Source organism: Podarcis melisellensis (genome assembly GCF_964234715.1).
Source record: "Podarcis melisellensis genome assembly, chromosome: 13".
Lineage (NCBI taxonomy): Eukaryota > Metazoa > Chordata > Lepidosauria > Squamata > Lacertidae > Podarcis > Podarcis melisellensis.
In genome coordinates, this window is record NC_138545.1 from 39,843,760 (window position 1) to 39,865,429 (window position 21,670).

Consider the following 21,670-nt stretch of genomic DNA (forward strand, 5'->3'; position numbering starts at 1 on the left):
CCTCATCAGGACATGCAATACTAGCTTCTGTGAGGTCCTCTGTACAGGCTAGGTCTGGGGCAGTGGGTGCTAAGGGTCTGTCCATCTGCTAGAGTTGCCTGGTCTCAGAGTTTGAGCTCCCTCTTCAGGGAGTCAAACTGAGGTAAATCTCAGGGAGCATCGCTAGGAGCAAAGAGTGACGGCTATTTTCTGCCTGCCTGCAGTGTTTTTTTGCTATTCATTCCCCACCTCCAGGTCTATTAGGCTCAGGGCCGGATTTAGGCTTGATGAGGCCCAAAGCTACTGAAGGTAATGGGGCCCTTTCTATGTCCAGCTGTCCTTTGCCAACAACAAATTGTCGCTGTTTTTTGTGTTGAATATATGCTATATGGTAATTTACGGACCTAATAGGTATCTAAAGCCATTGGCACATGCAGAATGCAGGCACCCAATATACTGTATAGAAATGAGCAAACCAGTGATAGTATAGGGAGCAGGCCAGTAGGCGGGGCCTACTTAGAGGAGCCTACACAACACAAAACGCTGTTTCTCTATGTAGGCTTTATTTTATTTTATATTTTATATTTTGGAAATGTATATCCAGTTTGTTTGTTTTCCTGTACATTTTTTGCCCCCCCCCCGAGAGTGGGACCCTAAGCTATAGCTTATACATAAATCCAGCACTGATCAGGCTTCACCCTCCCCTTCCCAAGTCTGCTCAGACTAATCCACAAGGTGAGGCTCCTCCATCGCCAGTGCATGCATATATGTGAGTGACCCATTTCTTCATGCTATATTGCAAAGAGGACACATATTGGAGGAAGTGTCAGCGAGAAAGGTTGCATGGGTTTACAAAATCTGTTTGTTTTTTTTAAAAAAGGAAAGAACCCCCTCCCCCCGCAACATTTCCAGGACTCGTTTCCCTACACAACGAGCATTTTCAAAGGCTTTCGCAGCGCCTCTGATGCAAAGGTAAATGGAAGCACAGAATTAGGATTGTTTACAAGGAAGGCCTCTAATAGGCAACCTGTGTAGGTATATTCCGGGGATCTCTTCCACAAACTCCTGCTTTCCTTCCCTCCATGTTCCAAGCCTCTCTGGTACCTTTTATTTTCTTCTCAGCAAAGCTGTTATCGGAATGGTGCAGCGAGGAGAAAAGCTTAGCTTCCCTCTGATACAATCAATAATGCCAGAAGACTTCATTACAGCTGACCTCTATTCCTACCCTTCCCAATCCGATCAGGCATGCTGACTGAGAAACTACAAACTTATTTTGGGGTGGCTGTTCTTTCCTTTCTCAGCCACTGCCTCATTCCAGGTCACAGTTTGCTGCAACTTTTTAAAGAAAATTAACTCCATGCGCATATTAGCAAGAGAGGTTTTAAGATGGAGTACAACAAGGGAAGCCAATGATGTTGCTGGACTCCAGCTCCCATAATCCCTGACCACAGGGCAATGCTGGCCGAGGGCTCATGGGAACTGGAGTCCAACGGCTGGTCAGCTCCACGGTGGATACCTGCAGTCTGCAGGGTAGTGGCAATGGGGCAGAAATTAGCATCAATTTGCATTCAAATGCAAACCTATCTAATTCACACTCCTCTGAATGTTGCAATGTATTCTCCGGCCAAGTAATGCATGCATGGCAATGAATACATTACTGAAAATAACATATAAGAATAAATAACAACACACTGGGGAAAATTCCTCAGCAAATAAATATGTCGCCTGCAAAAAATGATGAAATTCACACTAAAATGCTCCTGAGTTTTCATGAGGCATTTCCTAAATAAAAATGCAAACTGATGTGGATAATCAAAGACTGGAAAAGTTATAAACCAACATTGACTGATGTGCACATCCTTAGTAGAGGAGTAAGCCAGATTGATGGGATGGCTTTCTGTTGGACATGCAGTTTTTGAATTTTACAGGACTGAATCATCCAGCAGTATTGTCAAAAGCCCTGTGCAATGCAAGAGCTCTTCAGAAGAACTCTTTGTTTAATATTTCAGATACTTTAGGCCATGGCTCTGTTTTTTGGGGACTAGAAAGGTCTTAATATAAATCAAGCCCTGCGAAGATAAATGTCCCAATTTGGTGGGTCTAGTCTTATATGACACTTGCAAGACCCATGCACCAACACTGGGTCTCCATTCTGATTGGTCCTGTGTCAGGGTCTACCCAATGGAAAATACAGGCAATTTCCTGCCTAGAATGGCAGAATTCCAGTAACTCCAGTTTAATCAGGAACATGGACTGAGGAAATTGGGTTGTCCCCTCCAATCTTCTCACCATGTTTTCTGAATTGCAGCTCCTCTTCCCCAAGCCTATCCCAATTCCCATGACATTCTCTTGCCCGAGGTGGAGCAGAAAACAACATGAACATGCGTAGATCACGGTGCACCCAAAGCTGGCCAAGTTATTTTGGCCCTTGAGGCAGAAAACCCAAGCTTTCCTGGCAGCAAAAATCCAACACTAACAAACTGAATCGCCGACAATCTGCTGTCCTTTCACAACACCGAAATCAGCAGCCTGAGAGGGTCACCTCACTAATAGCAAGTCTAACCCCACACAGAACAAGTGTTCACATTTTATGTTAACAGGGAAGGAGGAGAGGATTACAATCAGGAACACTCTCAAGGACAAGCCCAGAGGAAGAGAGAGTGGAGCATGGCTACATTCTCACTTCAAGACAGCAAAACAACTCAAAACCCAATCTATCCACACCCTCCCTAATTTTCTTTCAACCCTCTCCCCAACTTTGCTGTTGCTGTGAAGAACATGCTCTTGGTTTCCTGAAGGTTACCTCTGCCTTTGGGGCTAAGAAAATGCCAAGCAAGCCGATTCCACGACTGCTCCAGAAATAACCGTTTCCCTGCAGAATAAACCTAATTTTATTTTATATCATAACTTTGAACAGCCACTACTGGGCATTCGAGTAGCTCCCTCCATTCTTCTCATGATGCTAAAATGGAAATCTGGGTGTATCAGGCGTGAGCGACCTAAAAGGAAGATTATCCTTGGATAACATTAAAAATAAATAAAAAGGGGATATGCTCTGAACACCAATTACCCCATGCAGAGAGGTCCATTTGTTGAAAAAAAAAAGTAGAATTCTGGTGATCTCATTGGATAGATTTCTAAGTGACATATGCCAGCGATATCAGATAACAACTGCAGACTTCCCAAAGGCGGAGAGCAATCGGGTACTGAGCAACTCTTGGTCTAGGCCAGCCTTCCCCTAGCTGGTGCCCTCCAGAAATTTTAGACTACAAATTCTATCAGCTAGCTGGGGTAGATGAGTGTCAGAAGTCCGTAACATGGAGAGTGCCAGGTTTGAAAAAGCTGACCTAGATAATGAAGAAGCTGGATGTAGCAAGGCCTAGCTGGGAAATACCAGTTAGGGACAAGATGATCCATCAGCTAGCTCTGCCCTTTGCCTTTGAGAGCCAGTGTGGTGTAGTGGTTAAGAGCGGTAGACTCGTGATCTGGGGAACTGGGTTTGATTCCCCGCTCCTCCACATACAGCTGCTGGGTGACCTTGGGCTAGTCACACTTCTCTGAAGTCTCTCAGCCCCACTCACCCCACAGAGTGTTTGTTGTGGGGGAGGAAGGGAAATGAGAATGTTAGCCGCTTTGAGACTCCTTCGGGTAGTGATAAAGCGGGATATCAAATCCAAACTCCTCTTCTCCTTCAATAAATATGTCATCTGTTTCTGCCAGGATCTGTCCAAAGTTTTCCTTTTTAGACAGGCTAGAATCCCAGCAGCTCTGATGATACAAATGAGAGGTAAGCAATAGCATCCCCCTACAATCTTTCTCCGATTAAAATAGGGACGTCCAATTGAGGAAAAGCACGGCATTCTGGGGTCAAATCAGAAACCAAAATGGCTTCTGCAATTCCAGGACTGTCCCTGGAAAATCAGGACACTTGGAGGTTATGCAGTAGTTAATTCCTTAAAAAAGGTGTTGCGGGTCAGTCCTTTAAATCCCCAAATGGCCTCGGCCCAGTATACCTGAAGGAGTGTCTCCTCCCCCATCATTCAGCCCAGACACTGAGATCCAGCTCCGAGGGCCTTCTGGCAGTTCCCTGACTGCGAGAAGTGAGGTTACAGGAAACTAAGCAGAGGGCTTCTCAGTAGTGGAACACCCTCCCATCAGATGTCAAGGAAATAAACAACTATTGACTTACAGAAGACATCTGAAGGCAGCCATGTTAAGGGAAGTTTTTAATGTTCGATGTTTTATCGTGTTTTTAATATTTTTTTGGGAGCCACCCAGTGGCTGGGGAAACCCAGCCAGATGGGTGGGATATAAATATTATTATTATTATTATTATTATTATTATTATTATTATTATTATTGAAGACACATTATGCTTCCTTGCCCCATAGTTCATCTCTAACACCTGACGTGCGGAAACAGACTCTGGTCATTGGGCAGAAAAGGAATGGCATTTGGCTCTTGCTCAGAGGTGTGAAAATTTCTTAGTTCTAACCAATGGCAGGTTCCAGGGCAAAGTCTTCACGGCCCCTGCCTCAAATAAGCCTTGACAGCAAGTGATGGGGAAGCGGGAAGGAAAGGCGAGGAATTATGGAAGGCTGCAGAGCAGCCTTCTATCCAGCTGCACTCAGGGTGCCCCACTGGCTGTTTATGCGCCATTCCCCAGAGCTTAGGCATTAGGAAGCGGTCACCTTTGGTAACAGGCCACTGCGTACCCCATGCTTGGGCGGCTGGGAAGAGTATCTCATTTCTTCCTCAATTAGCTCCTGATTAGCACCATCCCTTGGCCCCCGGCCAGCCTCCATTTAATGCACCATTAATAATTCATTTCTCAGAGAGCAGGAAGACAAAGAGAGAAGGAGCTGGCTAGGACCACGCTGGAAGATCAGATTGTCACCAGAACAGGAAATGTAGTCACAGTGCTGGAGAAAGGAACAGAGAAAAAGTTGGCTACGGACAACCAAGAACCGCTAAATGTCTAGTCGATATTAAGAACAACAACAACAGAGAAAGGGAGGCACAGAAGCTGGTTATCTTAACCTCATGGAGGGAAATCTGGCAAAGATTTCCTCCATAAATTTATTCTTATATTGGAAAACAGATACTCAGACACGGTAGCGCTTAATGTTGCTTTTCAGCTAGGGAAAGTATGGAAGCTTTTTTCGTTCATCTGCCTTGAGGGGTGGGGAAAAATAAATACAGTGGTACCTCGGGTTAAGTACTTAATTCGTTCCGCAGGGCCATTCTTAACCTGAAACTGTTCTTAACCTGAAGTACCACTTTAGCTAATGGGGCCTCCTGCTGCTGCCGTGCCGCCAGAGCATGATTTCTGTTCTCATCCTGAAGCAAAGTTCTTAAACCGAGGTAATATTTCTGGGTTAGCGGAGTCTGTAACCTGAAGCGTATATAACCTGAAGGGTATATAATCTGAGGTACCACTGTATCAAGTGTTTTTCAAGCAAAAGAAATAACTATCTGCCATTGTAGCAGGGCGTCAAGAATTTCACTAGTGTACCTCCATGGGCAGCTGGTAGCAGTGAAAATGGCTCACAAACTACTCAAGAACATACTAAAAAATTCTCTCCTCTGAGCATTGACATCCTCATATGGCATTGATTTAAGATACTGAACCTGCAAAAATGTCGCCTTATTAATCAAATACAAAATCCAGAAAAGAAATCCCAATGGTAGACCTCTTGCCTTAACACTCGGCAGATACGCAATAAATGAAAGGGGAGGAAGTCATGGAAAAACAGGTACACATGTTCCTATGATGCTTACCTGCATCCGCAAGCACGGCAGTTGAAATAGCAGACAACAAACAGTGCTGGTTCATTAACTCTCCAAAGGGAAAGCATAAGGACAGGACAGCCCATGCACAAACAGGCTCCCAAGCCAATCAAGGACTTTCAGAAAGACAGAGCTGTAGAAAATGGCATGATGCTCAAAGAAGAGTAGACAGGCAATTCCAGGAGAGATGCACAATGGTATTCTGCAAATGATTAACGAAGGACATCTTGGAGCAGTTCTCCTGAAACATCAGGCAAAGGATACACTGTATTGGCACAGTCTGAATGCAAAGACTGAGGATACTGTAGTATAGACCTGTGTAAAGTAGCAAATACAGAACCACAAAGTGCGCATGACAAATCCAGATGTCACCCAACAGGACCTGCCAAGTTCTAGCAATGGATCTGTAGCAGCAGAGGATATTCAGTCATGGCACACAGTACTTGCTTGCGACTATTGCAACCACTTCTTCAAGGCAACCAAGGTTAAATTTTCAGGTACAACACATGCAATGAATTAATTTCAGACAAAGGGCCTCAGTGCACAGCTGGCAGAATTCCCAAAGTTTGCATGAGAACAGGAATTTGTTCACACGATTACCAGCCCATGCTACCCACAAGTTAATGGTTTAGCTGAAAGAGGTGTTGGGTGAGAGGGAGATGTAACCAATACTGAGACTGTGGGTCCAATGCCCAAGGAATCAAGCAGAGGTCTCCATGTTCAGAGAGCTGGGTATGTTTCACTTGGAAATGAGGAGACTGAGAGGAGATATGATAGCCATTTTCAAATATCTTAGGGGCTGTCTCATGGGAAGATGGAGCAAGCTTGTTTTCTCCTGCTCTGGAGGGTAGGGCTCAAACCAATGGCTTAAAGAAGATTCCAGCTAAACATCAGAAAGAACTTTCGGACAGTGGAACAGACTCCCTCAGGAGGTTGTGGTGTCCCGAACCCCTGGCCTACCTGGTGGCAAATCAGTAGGTCAAGTCCAAAGTTCAAAGACCAGGAATCAATCCACGCAAGGAAAGTCGAAAATCCCAAAGGTCAGGAAACACAGGCCAGGTTCAATCCAAGTAGGCCAAGTCTGAAGTCCCAACAGGATATGGTCCAGTCAAACCCAAAGCACAGCCCTGCAGAGGTCCAGGAACATCCAAGCCAATTAAACAGACACAGCACCTCTGCTTCCCTTTTGCACTTTGCATGCTGAGTGCAGCACCTGGGCTTGATGAGGCATGTGATTCTCACCTGTTCCAAGCCTTCTCCAGCTGAGGAATCACACCTCCTCCCAGAGCTAGTGAGCTCCACCTGGCCAGCTAGTGAGTTGGGCTGTGGGACCTTGCTTGCCTCAGCTTCCTAGAGCACCTCTCTTGCTGCTCCCTATGCTTCAGAGCCCACCATGTTGGAGACAGGGGCCCCTCTGGCTCAGGGTCCTGCTGCTCTGGTTCCTGTGCCCTGGCCCCCACCCCCTCGCCATCCTCTGTCACCCTGTACTTCCTTCCCCATCCCCTGCTTGTCCCAGTGCTGGCTACACTCCTTGACGGGATCCTCTTCCTCCTCTCTGTCATCCTGCCAGTTCTTGACACTTGGGAGGTTTCTAAGCAGAGGTTGGCTGGCCATCTGTCATGGATGCTTTAGCTGAGATTCCTGCATTCCAGGGGGTTGGACTAGATGACCCTCAAGGTCCCTTCCAACTCTACGATTCTCTGTTCTCCTCTTTATCCCAAGTCAAACCCAACTGTTCTGAGAATACAGATGTCTGACAAACAAAGCAAGCCCTTGATCACTCAAGCTCGTTTCTTTGCTGCTGGCTAGCCTGAGCCCAGAGAACGGTACAAGAAGATTGGCCTTTGGCCCCATTCTCTGGACAGTAAAAGATGGTGGGAATGTTGGTATCAATTCTGTCTACTGGGTGCTTGTAGGCCAGTGCCACCAAGAAAAGATAACCGTGACCATTTTCCTTCCCAGTCCCTCTGAAGACATTTCCTTTGCTCAGCTTCCTGTTCTGCAGCAGAGAACTTGTATTGTTCTTTATCATCCCTGGCCATATTGGCTGGAGCTGGTGGGAGTTACTGGCTTCCCATTCTTGTTCTAGAATCATGATTTTCGCTTTGAGTCCTGGTTTAAATCCCCAGGCAAGTTTAAATCCCCAGAGGGAGATGTTTTCCTCCCTTACTTAAGAGAAAGCCTCCATCCCAAAGGTGTGTTCTTGCAGTAAAGTTCCTTACAACACAGTTTGCAGAAGAATCCAGCTTAGGCCCAATGCTCACAAAGTAAGAGAGAAGAAACAACTGCTATATATATATAAAATCAAACAGCAAGCACAGAGCAACTAGAGGGATGACTAGAATTGCATGAATTGTACACCAGATGGCAGTAGGGAGCTTGAAGAAAGAGGTGCAACATTGCACAACTCGTTCACCTGAAGAAAGAACAGCAGCTTTTAAAAAATATTTTATTATGTGATTTTTTAATATAAAAAATCAATATATCACATCATCATGTAGCTTAACACAGTCAATTTTGCTCTCTTTATAATATCCATTTTACAGCACTCAAATTCTTCCCAACTTGAAAAAATGTTTAGGATGTTTCACCTGGCTCTAGTATGTCACACATGCTTGCCAAGTCTCTAAAGCGTCTTTATATATTTTCAATCCATCCCATAATTCTTTGTAAATTGTACCTGAATACCCTTTGCCGTTCTGGTTCTTGGCTTACCAAACGGGGGTTTGAGTGATACAAACCAGAGTTTTGATTTCAAATGTAATGGTTAGCCAAGGATCATAGTTTGCTGCGTATTATCGGTAGAGGAACAAAGCAGGAGTAATCTAGGCATTCAGGTTAAATTGTTCATCATCCCACTTTACTGTGACTTGTGAACACAGCTGCTGACTCATGGTTGCCAATAATATCACTTGTCAAGGGAAACGGGACACATACAACTGTGGAAAATTTCCACTAAGCACATGGAAAAGCCAATGAAGAATCCACAACAACGTTGCCTTTTTAAGGCAGACACAGTGCTGCTTTCTAATATGTTATCTCAACAGCTAAAAATTTGTTACACAAAATGCGTAGGGTCCAGGATTATGTTAGTTTGCACTCAGTTCCCACTGAAGTCTGCGCAACTTAAGTGATGAATGAATTTTCACATTGGTGTCAACGAGTACTAAGTGTACCTAGTCCAGTCTGGATGCTATCCACAAATTATTTCCAGGGCGTTTATGAATTTCCAGAACTTCAAACTTCACAAGTGATTTAAAAATAGCCACTTTTCATAGCAAAGATGTCCTTAAATATATGCTAACACAGAAGCCATGATTACCAAAATAAGGCTAACATAATGTTCCTCATTCACGTAGATCCTTATGTTGTGGCCAACCGGAAAATTTGGTTCTTTAAATAGGTACACAGCTGGTTCATTAAGTCTCTGTTTTGCCCCTCAATCCAGTGCATTTCTACTAAAGAATCGTCCCCTTCTTTCTTCACAACTAACATACACTTGAAAAGGAACCATTCACCAGAGACGTTGGCACCCTCTCCAATTTCAATACCTAGGCAACCAGCGCCAAAGTCCTTGGACCTCTCCTCTTTTCCATCACTGGAAACTTCTAAGCTTGCTAAAACAACAGCCGGTTCCTCTGCTTGGCTGTTTTCTTTGGTATGTCCCTCGAGGTTTCCTTCTTCAGTATTAGGCGCGCTATTCAGTCTGCCATCCTCTCGTACCCCAAGGCTGCAACCAAGTCCCGCCAATGCCTTTTCTGTGGATCTGTCTTTTCCATCATCTGTGGACCTACTTTCGTTGTCTTCCCCACGCCCACCTCTGTCATCTTCAGCAAGTCCTTCTTTGTCTCCTCCAGCAGGCTCACCTTGGTCGCCTTCAGTGATGTTACTTGCATCGTTCAGGTTCTTTCCTTCTGTTGTGGCTTGGAGGAAATCCACAGAGGCTCGAGGAAGTTCGCGCAACTGCCTGACACGATCCCTCTTCTTTCTCCGCAAGTGAATCCAGGAGTTTTCTACAGCTGTTAGGAACAAACTGATCTCGTCTTTCCCGCAGGGAATGCATTTGTGCTGCACCTATTGAAGCAAACGCGCAGAGAGTTTTAGTGTGATTCGCTGGTGTAAATTTGCTGCTTCCTGAAATGGCATCACATTTAAAAGAGGAAAGCAAAGGGAGAATTGTTGCAGTTACTATTACCTTCAGGTCGGTGAGGATTTTTCTAATCCATGCTGCAACTACTGCCATCCCTTCAACAGCATCAATCCCCACTGAGGAAGCTTTAGTAGCTAACTCTTTGGCTGTAGACGCCAAGACTAGGAATGTGATTGGTTTCCGAGGCTTCTCTAGCTTTCGTTTCTTAGAAGGAGGTGACTGAGGGGAAAAGAGGAAATGGAATAATTAAAAACCTAAAGAATAGTAATGCAGTATTCCGAACATGAATAGAAAATGTGTAAATAGTTAGGGACGCAGGTGGTGCTGTGGTCCCCACTGAGCCTAGGGCTTCCCAATCAGAAGGTCAGCGGTTTGAATCCCCGCGATGGGGTGGGCCCCCGTTGCTCGGTCCCAGCTCCTGCCAACCTAGCAGTTCGAAAGCACGTCGAAATGCAAGTAGATAAATAGGTACCGCTCCAGCGGGAAGGTAAACGGCGTTTCCGTGCACTGCTCTGGTTCGCCAGAAAGCGGGTTAGTCATGCTGGTCACATGACCCAGAAAAACTGTCTGCGGACAAACGTCGGCTCCCTTGGATAGTAAAGCGAGATGAGCACCGCAACCCCAGAGTCGTTCACGACTGGACTTAACTGTCAGGGGTCCTTTACCTTTACCTTTAAATAATTACTATCAAGATGTGGTGACTTAAAGGGGTTCACGGAAGGAAAATTTCCCATCCCCACACCTCAATAACACTCTGTGCTACATCACATGATGTTCAGGAGCGCCCCCCCAAATAACATCTTGGGGGGCACAGGTGGCTATAGAGAGAAGAGGTAATGGGAAATATTCCTTCTGTGAACTTCTGTAAGTTAAGTTTTCTTAGGACCCAAACCAAGAACTACATCGTACAGCAACAGCAGCTAGAATTATGTATGATTAGTATTGGAAAGAAAGAAAATCCCTAAATAGGGGAAATGGGAAAACGTGTAACACAAAAACACAATTATTGCAAAATAAATACATTACATATGGACAGAGGGAGGAAAAAAATGAACTGTTCAGTAGCAATTGGGGGGAAAATTAAACTGATATTGAACAAAGCATGTAATTCAATTTCTGCCAGTTATGTACTATGGTCTAAGAGAATTTCGTACATTTGAATCTGATAGTTGCAGTCTGTACACTCACTGACATAGTTGACATATGATGTCAAGAAACTAAGGAAGAAGCAAAAAAAAAAGGGGGGGGGGAGAAATTTGATTACTCGAGTAATCACTCAAGTAATTTTGTGCAAGTAATCAGAGATCTGAATGTGTGTTTATCAAACAGAGGTCTTCTTCACCCCATTCCACCAGGTCTATGTAAATTGCTTTGGAAACTCAGGAGCTTATGAAGCATTAAGGGAGAGTCCTAAGTGATAACACAAGATAACAAATTGAGGGAAAGACACAAGGGCACTTACTGGCACTTTGACGTTTTCATAGAAGCTCCAAGCCAGTGCCCACCTCATGGTGCGACCTTGGCAGAATTCGGTGTGGGTGACTTTAGGAACCTGCACACAAAGAAAAACAGCAACTCAGCCTTACATTTGGGGAGTTATTTCCTTCAGTAACTCATTACGACTCCAGACCTATTTTGAGCTGGGACCCCAAAACATCCCATGGTGGCATTTTACTCTTTTAGATCAACATTACAGCATTTCACATACACACACAAAAAAGGTGTCTGTGGCGCTTTCCTCCAAAGCCTCTGATCATGGGCAGCATAGACAAATACCTTCTTGTCCAGTTCACAGGGCGCTAAATGAGGCTGGGTCTATAGTGCAGTAGAATGGAGCAGGAACAAGGAAGGGGGCAGAGAGTAATCTGGAGGCCAGGAAATGCTCTGAAGGCACAAGATGCAGCCACCTTGTTGAAGCTAAGCAAGTCTAGGTCAGGCTAGTTCCTACATGGTGGCACACCTTGTATTCCTGCGATTTAAATGAGTTCAGTGGAAGAAAAAGGATACAAACATAAAGAGGACTGACTGGGCTACTTCAGACTGCAGATGCAGGCAGTGTTGAGTGCTCTCCCACAGAAAACAACTCCCTGTAGTTAGAAAGCTGGCACAACAGGATTGGCACACTCTTTTTCTCCTTGCAGGGAGGTGTATCTTTGCTGTTTAACAGACAGGTGGAGCATTGAAAAGGCTACCACTATTTTCAGCTGCATTTTCAATCCAGGTTCTAGAACTTCTGCAAAAGGGGTTCTGAAGGACAGCCCGTCCGGCATCTGCAGCTGGGCTGGGCTGAGGAGCCCTGCAAGCAGCCAAAGGAGGGAGATACATGTCTCACTGTCAACCCCATATTGGTTGTTGGTGAGAACACACCTCTGAAAAGAACAAGTTTTAATGGATAAGGAATGCTGCTACTTTTGTCCACTGTGCATTAAATTCTCGAACTCTGCTGTGTTGACTAAGGTTGGTGTCTTACACACACCTGCCTGGATCTAAGGGCCATTGCAGTCGGTGGGACCTCCTTTCAAGTAGTGTATTATACCCACCCACCCCACTCACATGAAAACAAAGACCACCACAGCCAACCACAAATGAACAACCACACCCTAGGCCAACCCCAACCTCTCTCACCACCAAAGGAACACAAGTGAACAACAAAGAACTTGCACTAGCAACGCTGACACCAAACCCTACATATAGTAATTAAAATAGAAACGACGTCACCCGACCCCACTCCCACCATCTTTCCCCCCTCCACCTCTTCCCCCCTTTTCTTCCTAATGTCTCAACAAATGAAACTGATTTGTAAAAATGTTACTGGGGGGGGGGGGGGAATACAAGAGAGACATTGCAAACACTTTTGTAAATCAAGAAAATCTTTAATAATAATAATAATAATAATAAAGTAGTGTGTTAGATTGATAGGGGTGCCAGGTTCTGCAGCCTGCCAGTGGAAAAACTGTTTAGTATTTCACACAAATGGAACTGAAGCTGCAAACAGATGTAATACAGATAGTTGCGGTGTGTTTACAGAAATACTTACCCCATGGACCCGAAGCTCCTCTTTCAGGGGTGCCAGGCTGCACTTCTTCCCCAGCATGCAACTGTACCACCTGCAGTAATGAAAGACATTTCAGAACCTAAGAGTTTAGAAATCAGAATAAGCTCCCTCAAAACTAGCCTCTTAGGGGGGTTCAAGTTTCAGAACACAAAGGTCTCGTGATCGCCAATTTAAAAAAGGAAAATGCTTTGAGGAGCAACTGCAGACTCTATTACAGTCATGGGTGAACCATGCTCCAAGATTTGGAAATCATGTTAAGAGCGCACCTTTTCTTCCTCCCACTAGAGCAAAACAGCTGCTCAAAACCAAAGCCCAAGAACTTTATTCCAAGCCCTGGAGTTCGTGCCACATCACAAATAAATTTTAATCAGTGGTTTCAGTTGTATAAATCATCAACATTATGATGATGATTTTATTTTATTTCCTATGAAGACTGGAGAGGATTGATTTTTTTGCTTTTAATCTACGGTGAAGATACTGATATTCTCGTTATTATGTGCGCATTTTAAATGATTTATTTTTTATTGTTAATGTTGGATTGTGATGGCCTTTGGCTATAAACAACAAGTTTTTTATTTGATTTATTTGATCCAGCTCCGAGGGTCTTCTGGCAGTTCGCTCACTGCGAGAAGTAAAGTTACAGGGAACCAGGCAGAGGGCCTTCTCGGTAGTGGCACCCTCCCATCAGATGTCAAGGAAATAAACAACTATTTGACTTTTAGAAGTCATCTGAAGGCAGCCCTGTATGGGAAAGTTTTTAATGTTTGATATTTTATTGCGTTTTTTATGTTTTGTTGGAAGCCGCCAAGAGTGGCTGGGCCAACCCAGTCAGATGGGTGGCAGATAAACAATAAAAATATTATACTTAAATTCTTACCGTAATCTTTTTTTAAGCTGCAGGCTATCGTGGATTATTCTCTTGACAAATTCCAGCTCTCCTCCTTCAGCCATGATCTCAGTGATCCCTCCAGTGTTGACTGAGCTGGGAGGGGGTCTTCTGGGATTACGAGAATTTACTCCCTGGCAAAGAATGAAAGTGGGCATCATTACCTCTTAGCTTGCTTCCATAGCCATGCAAACTGCCTGTATGAAAAACTTTACAGATGCTTAGGTTCTTCCACCTCTCCCAACTGTCTTCCTACACAGCATCAAATTACAGTGGTACCTCGGGCTAAGTACTTAATTCGTTCCGGAGGTCTGTACTTAACCTTAACCTGAAGCACCACTTTAGCTAATGGGGCCTCCTGCTGCTGCCGCGCCGCCAGAGCACGATTTCTGTTCTCATCCTGAAGCAAAGTTCTTAACCTGAAGCACTATTTCTGGGTTAGCGGAGTCTGTAACCTGAAGCATATGTAACCCGAGGTACCACTGTATACTTCAAGCATTTCAGCTGTGAAGGGGCCTTTCCAGAATGAGCATGTGTCAACACAAACAGAAGGCCAGGGCAGAGGATCAGCAATCAACATACCTTTGCTTCCAGCTGGTTGGCAAAAAAAGGAGGGTTGCACATGCAGAAATCATAGACGACCCCAGACTCTTCTTCCAAGGCATCCAGCAGGAGTGTCTTTTGTGGTACTTTAACCACTGCAAGAAAAGGAAGCACAGAGGGGGAAAACCAGACATTTGCTTACTTTCAACTGAGCTTCTAGAAATCGTGATATGCTACTTCAGACAAAAAAGACAAAGGCAACCCACTTTTATAAAGGTGGAAAGCTTAATATCATAACCATAGCACAACATGTTGGCCGCATCATAGACATTCACAATACAAATACTATTATGTCACTATTGTTAGACCTCATAAAATAGTTGCTCACTTTTCCAACGGTGATTGGAGATCCACTTCAGTAGCAAAAGCTGAACAAGCAATCCACTTTGAGGAGTAATACACCAGATCTCTGCTGTTGCTATGCTTTCTCTTAGCTCTCTTCCTGCCAGCCACCCCCTTCCATTCTCTTTTAACCTTTTCCCCTTTTTTCTTTCTCTGATCTTTACAGGTTGGGATGATTGGAAAGGCGGTTAGGAATTTGGGGGATTGTTTTCTTTTCCGTTGGCACTAGTCTCCAACAAAAATTCAAGGTGGGGGAATCATTATACACAGTGGTACCTTAGTTCCCAAATGTCTTGGTTGTTGAACAGATCAACTCTTGAATGCCACAAATCCGGAAGTAAGTGTTCCAGTTTGCGAACGTTTTTCGGAAGCCGAACGTCTGATGCTGCTTCCAATTAAGTGCAGGAAGCTCCTGCAGCCAATTGGAAGCTGCGTCTTGGTTTTCGAACGGTTTCAGGAGCCGAACGGATCAAGTTCGACAACCACTGTATAAACAAAACTCTCGGCTTCTGTACCCAAATGAACAGCCCCAAAATAATGCAATGCATGGCTAATTTTGCCTGTATGCAAACTACTTTGCAGAATAAGATTGGGACAAGAGGGATACAATGATACCTTTTATAAGCTTGGATAAGTTATTTTGCTCCACATTTTTCTTGGCAAAGCTGAAACACACATCATCCACTTCTGTTGCAATGAAATACCATCCATTCAAAGTTGCACCAAGTAATGGGTAAATACAAGAGGCACCTGTTCCTGCAACACACCCAAGAAAAGTGCAAAAGTTAAAACACTGCAAAGCATTCAAAATATACAACCCAGAATGCATTTTCTAAGGATCTATCTATCTATCTATCATCTCTCTCTCTCTCTCTCTCTCTCTCTCTCTCTCTCTCTCTCTCTCTCTCTCTCTCTATGAATTTTACCAGTTGGCCAGCAAGTACTATTAGGTAGAACATGCTAAATTACTTTCTACTTAGTGCCACTATTTGAGAAGAGTATTTCCTATTCCACAAAATACCTTACAACACTTGATACTTCACAAGCAGGCAAAATAAGGCCAGTAAAGTACTGACACACCACAGACAGACAGTTTTCAATCCAGCCAGAACATTCAGTGTTATTCTTTGCACTTCTGCTGTGAAAACTGTCTGTTGCACTTCACAGGATGTCAATGAAACAATCTTGAAAATCAGAGTTAGGGTGCAGTCCTATTCCCGGATGTGCTAGCTGTGGAGCCATGGCGTATGATGAAAACCCTGCTGCACCAGCATAACCCCACATAAACCTCAACCACTGAAGATACACCAACAAAACTCCACCAGCAAAGTGGGAAATTGGGGAAGAAACCTGGGCAGGATATGGCAAATCCTCTAACCCAGGCACCCCCAACCTGTGGCCCTCCAGATGTTTTGGCCTACAACTCCCATGATCCCTAGCTAACAGGACCAGTGGCCAGGGATGATGGGAATTGTAGTCCAAAACACCTGGAGGTTGGGAATGCCTGCTCTAACCACCCGTGCCTTGCCACAACGCTGTCCCCGAAAGAACTTTGTGCCGGCTACAGAAGTGGCATGAATGAAAAAAAATCCACTGAACCGTATGGTCAAAAAGCACTTACTCCTTCACAATGTATTCAGACTAAATCTACATCCTGTCAGAGCACACCCACAGAAGGACATAAACCCCTGAAAGGGAGAAAGTAAGAAAGGCAAATGTGGCTTCATATCACATGCATGAGAGTTGATGCAGGAAATCTTTGGTGATCAAAACTATGTAGAAAGGACATTTTGTGTGAACTTTACAATTTCACACAAATAGCTTTGCAAACACCTGTCTTCTTAAAACTCTCATATGTATCCTCTCTCAGGACTCCTGGACATAAACAACAATCCCAATTCATTACATGGGAGAGCACTGTGGTGTCTTTTTGCCTGATGGGTTTTGTATGGGGAGGGGGAAATCATAGCGGTGTCTCCCCATTGATGGGAGTGGACTGGATGCCTGGTTATCATGGGAGCACAGACAGTCCGCTCCCATTATACGCTGGGGTGTGTGGCTGATGCTCTGCTCTGTGCTTTTTGTAATAGCATTCCCTCCCCCAACTTTTGTGCTGGGAACTTACAGGACAAAGGCTAAATTATGGAGATATTGTGACAACACAAGTGGACCACGTGTGTAGTGGGACTTAGGACTGATCTGCAAGTCACCAACACGAAGCATACCTATGTCTATTCCCCATGTAGCTGAATCTTTAGCAGCAGCGTCCTGCTGAGCAATCAGATCTTCGACCCAGTGGATATAGTTGAGCCTCAAGGGAACAGTCGGAATGAGCCTTTCCAAAGGTATGTCAATTTGTAGTCCAAAGTCTTCTTTCAAGAGGGTGCATGTTAAGGCTCTCACCGCTTCTGGATCCTTGAAGTTCACACTGAAAGGCACAAGATAATACGTAAGCTGAAGAATTCCTGTTTTGCATCAAGGAACATAGTGTGGAATGCATGCACTACAGATGCTAGACTTGGCTATGTTCACTCTTGCAAATAAGAACAGCAGGGAATTTAAAAGGAAGGAAAAATCTTTGAGGCCTTGTTGTTCAACCCAAGCCTCACCACTCTACCCGGTACAGAAAGCTGGCTGGGCCAGTAAGTTTCCAGAGGTTAAAAAGCTGTTTCAGTGGAGATGGTAAGAGAATAACGATATCCACTTGGGGGCACTAATGAGGAGGAGCTCGGTTTGGTGCGCTGTGGTTAAACCTCTCTGCGAAGGAAGGGGCTTCCCTCCTCTGTGGCTGGAATGGAAACTGCAAACTACTAGTCTCTTAGTGATCTACAGTGGTTCCTCTAGTTGCGGACTTAATCCGTTTCGGGGTGCCATGTGCACCCCGAAAAGTTCGCAACTAGAGTGCCTCTTCCGCGCATGTGTGCGGAGCGATCGAGTGCTTCTGTGCGGGCGGTGAAGCCGGAAGTAAACACTTCTGGGTTTGCCACATTTGTAAGCTGAATGTCTGTAAGAAGAGCGGAGGTATGACTGTAGTAACATTTGTGGGCTTATTTCCAAGGCTGAACCAGGCCTGTGCCTGCAAATGAACATGACGCATATCATAAACTCGAGGTTATGCCGGTAGAGCATAAGACACTTAAACTCAGTAACGTGGCTTTGGACGCCACGTAGGGTAAAAAGATTCCTGCATTGCAGCAGGTTGAACTAAATGACCCGTGGGGGGGGGCTCCCTTCCAACTCTACAGTTCTGTGATTCCTCCTCCTCCCCCAACCCCCAAGTGGCTCAAGTTTTTGGATGCAGGGCAAAAAACCCCAGAAAAAAACTTGTCTTTTTGCTACCGGCATGAAGTGTGATTGTTGTTGGCAGCCTAATATAATTATAATTATGTTACATTATATTAGGCTACTGACAAGAATAAAGTTATTATTTTTAATATTATTTCTATAGATATTATTTATAGTATTATTTCTATATTATAATATTACTATATTATAAAAATAATACTATTGTTTTTGTATGGAATAATATGCAGTTGTAAATATTGACAATAGGACCCATGGGGGGGGGGAGTCTCAAGATTCAGAGTAATCTCTATACAGTGGTACCTCTGGTTACATACTTAATTCGTTCCAGACGTCCATTCTTAACCTAAAACTGTTCTTAACCTGAAGCACCACTTTAGCTAATGGGGCCTCCCACTGTTGCCACACGATTTCTGTTCTCATCCTGAAGCAAAGTTCTTACCCCGAGGTACTATTTCTGGGTCAGCTGAGTCTGTAACCTGAAGGTATGTAACCTGAAGCGTATGTAACCCGAGGTACCACTGTATATGGATATGCATTTGGAATGTTATAAATTCATATCTGTAAAAATCAAATAAAAATGATTTCATTTCTCCCCCCCCCCCGCCCAGTTTTTAAATGCTTTATCAGTTGAAAACTTTGTAACAGAAATATGCAATAGATATTATAGGCAAAATATGAAATAAACAATAAACCATTATTCATTCTTTAACTAGTACTTGCTTTGTACATCCATCAGTGATTAAATTTGACAAGACCTCCGATCTTCCCCTTGAGTTCCCAAATTAAGTTCCTTAAATATGCACTTATACTTTCTCTGTTATTTGATTTACTATAAATTTTATTTTATAAAATTATCCTACTTACACACCGAAGCTCAATCAAGACCTGCCAACTTTTGACAATGTTCTTTTACATATATTCTGAATATATCCCACTCTCTGATAGATTTTCTATCTGTAACGTCTCTTAACCTTGCTGATAATCTTGCCAGTTCAGCGCACTCTCTCATTTTGTTTTGCCATTCTAATTTAGATGGAAATATCCTCTCCCTTCCAGCCTTTTGCGATCAGAATTCTGGCAGCAACTGAAACTTTTTAAAAAAAATGATTTCAAATAAGTAATAACAATAATAATATTTTTTATAATAATATACTACTATATTATACTGTATTATACAGAATACATACATATGCTACTGAGAACTTACCTCACCCTCCCGGACAAATTTATCTGCACGTGTTGTTTAAATTCCGGGTACTTGGACGCCAGGTAAGCGAAATCCGGCGGCTTGTCCTTGTATCTGTTCCTGGCGTGCATAGATTTGTTGAGGGCCATCCCGGGGCCGGGGGGAGGGGAGCGCGGGCCGGACGGGGGGGTGGCTCTGGGAAACGAAACACCTGTTGGCAGGTAAAGGCGCCCGCGCAGCACGCGCGCGTCTCGTGCGCGAAAAAGCCTGCGCTGCGCGGTATCTCTCGCCCCTCAGGATGCCGGGCCCCCTCAGCAAGCAGTCCTCGCAGGAGATGCGCCGCGTCGTCGTCGTCGTCCCCGGACGCCAAGGCGAAGAAGTTGCGGAGGAGCAGAGAATGGGAGAGAAGCCCGAGAGTTGTAGGCGGCCCTGCGCTTCCGGTACAGCCGTCCCCTCACACACAGACACAGACAGGAAGTCAGGCGACGAGGGGTTGCTGTGCCCAGCTATCCCGCTGGGCAACTCTATGGTTGAAAGGTCCGCCCGTCCCCTCGCAAAGAGCGGCAGCTGCGCCTGCGCGCGTTCTCATAGGACCATAGAGTTCTGAGGGGCACCAGCGTCACCCAGTAGCCCAACTCCCTGCAGTGCAGGGATCTCTTACTTAGTTCATCCAGGGCCAGATTTAGGTTTGAGGAGGTCCTAAGCTACTGAAGGCAATGGGGCCCTTTATATGTCCAGCTGTCCTTTATCAACAACAAATTGTGGCTGCTTTTTTTGTGCTGAATATATGCTATATGGTAATCTGTGGACCTAATAGGTTTCCAAAGCTATTTGCACATAACAAATAGGAGCCTACACAACACAAAACACTGTTGTTGTATGTAGGCTTTACTTTATTTGTTTTTTATCTTATATTTTGGAAAGGTAAAGGGACCCCTGACCATTAGGTCCAGTCGTGGCCGACTCTGGGGTTGCGGTGCTCATCTTGCTCTATTTGCCGAGGAAGCCGGCGTACAGCTTCCAGCATGACTAAGCCACTTCTGGTGAACCAGAGCAGCGCACGGAAACGCCGTTTTACCTTCCCGCCGGAGCGGTACCTATTTATCTACTTGCACTCTGACGGGCTTTCAAACTGCTAGGTTGTCAGGAGCAGGGACCAAGCTCACCCTGTCACTGGGATTCGAACCACTGACCTGATCGTCAAGTCCTAGGCTCTGTGGTTTAACCCACAGCGCCACCAGCATTTGGAAATGTACATCCATTTTTTCCCCTTTAATTTTTTTTGGGGGGCCCCCCAAGAGTCGGGCCCTAAACTATAGCTTATTTAGCTTATATTTAAATCCCTCTGTCCAGGATGAACTGTTCATCCCTGGCAGAGGGTCACCCAAGCTCTGCTTAAGATTATTGTACGAAATGTTTCCTGGACTTTTTGGATAGCCACACAAATAGGAAGGGATGCTTCTGGTTTTTGCTGTTGGGTTTAGCAAACGGTATCAAAGAAAACACCAGTTATGAACATGATTGTAGGTTACACTGAGTGAGGCTAGTATATAGCCCGTCACTACTTTCTTTGACTAGCAGCAACGGAACCCGGCAGAATTCAGATGAGGAAATACAGATCTAGGCAGCTAATTTTTTAAATTTTTTTTAAAGTTTCAAGGCTGCCTTGGGATACTTCCAGCTCTTAGCATACAATGCACACATTCTGGAGAAATCCAACATCTTCCAAGACTAGAAATATTCCCTGTTAATAAAAACATCATTAGAAGAGATGGTATTTGCAGAGGTGGACTTTGGTAATATTGTGCCTGGAGTGAAGACAAAATTTGGTGCCGTCCTGAAATACTATTTTCACAATAATTCCTTTTGGTACAGTTGCTTTTTTATGGATCTCAGTAGGTATTCATATAAATATAGGTATTACCATTACTGTTATTTTGTGTCCCCTTGGATCAGAGCTGGTATTTGCAAAAACAGTTACCCTGGGATGTCCTTGTCCACTCCTTCGTGCTTCTGCTAAAAGGACAAGCACTGGGGAGGGGGTACTTAACATGACCCCAGAAGAAAACTAGATTGGCTTGGATAACATTGGTGATGGGCGAGAAGAGCCCTCGCTGACCCTAACAGAGTTATCTTCCTGGATTTTCATTGCTAAGATGCAGAGGGGTCAGTTTAGAAAGCAACTTATCAGCCACTTAAAATAGCAAGACACAGTTGGGGACCTTGTCAACACCTAGGTATATCCCAGGACAGGGATTTAGGGCTGTGCTCAGAGCCTATTTATACATGATCCAACACCCTCTCAGATGACGTCCACCTTCCAAGATCAAGACTGCAGTGGAAATTTCTGGTGTAAATCGGGTAAAGATGAAG

At 44.5% G+C, this 21,670-nt stretch overlaps 1 protein-coding gene and 1 long non-coding RNA gene across 2 annotated transcripts in view; one reads left to right on the forward strand and one right to left on the reverse strand.

The window, feature by feature from the left end:
• LOC309354443 overlaps nt 1-21,670 on the forward strand; it is a 609,149-nt gene that overhangs the window by 360,022 nt on the left and 227,457 nt on the right. The window lies entirely within an intron of this gene.
• On the reverse strand, nt 8,205-19,775 carry METTL16 (methyltransferase 16, RNA N6-adenosine). The gene is made up of 9 exons (XM_081884081.1): nt 19,319-19,775; nt 17,031-17,233; nt 15,421-15,561; nt 14,443-14,558; nt 13,852-13,994; nt 12,957-13,026; nt 11,382-11,471; nt 9,965-10,138; nt 8,205-9,843 (listed from the first exon to the last, which is right to left on the reverse strand). The coding sequence occupies exons 1-9, from the start codon at nt 19,444-19,446 to the stop codon at nt 9,133-9,135; spliced, it is 1,776 nt and encodes a 591-aa protein (XP_081740207.1). The 5' UTR covers nt 19,447-19,775; the 3' UTR covers nt 8,205-9,132.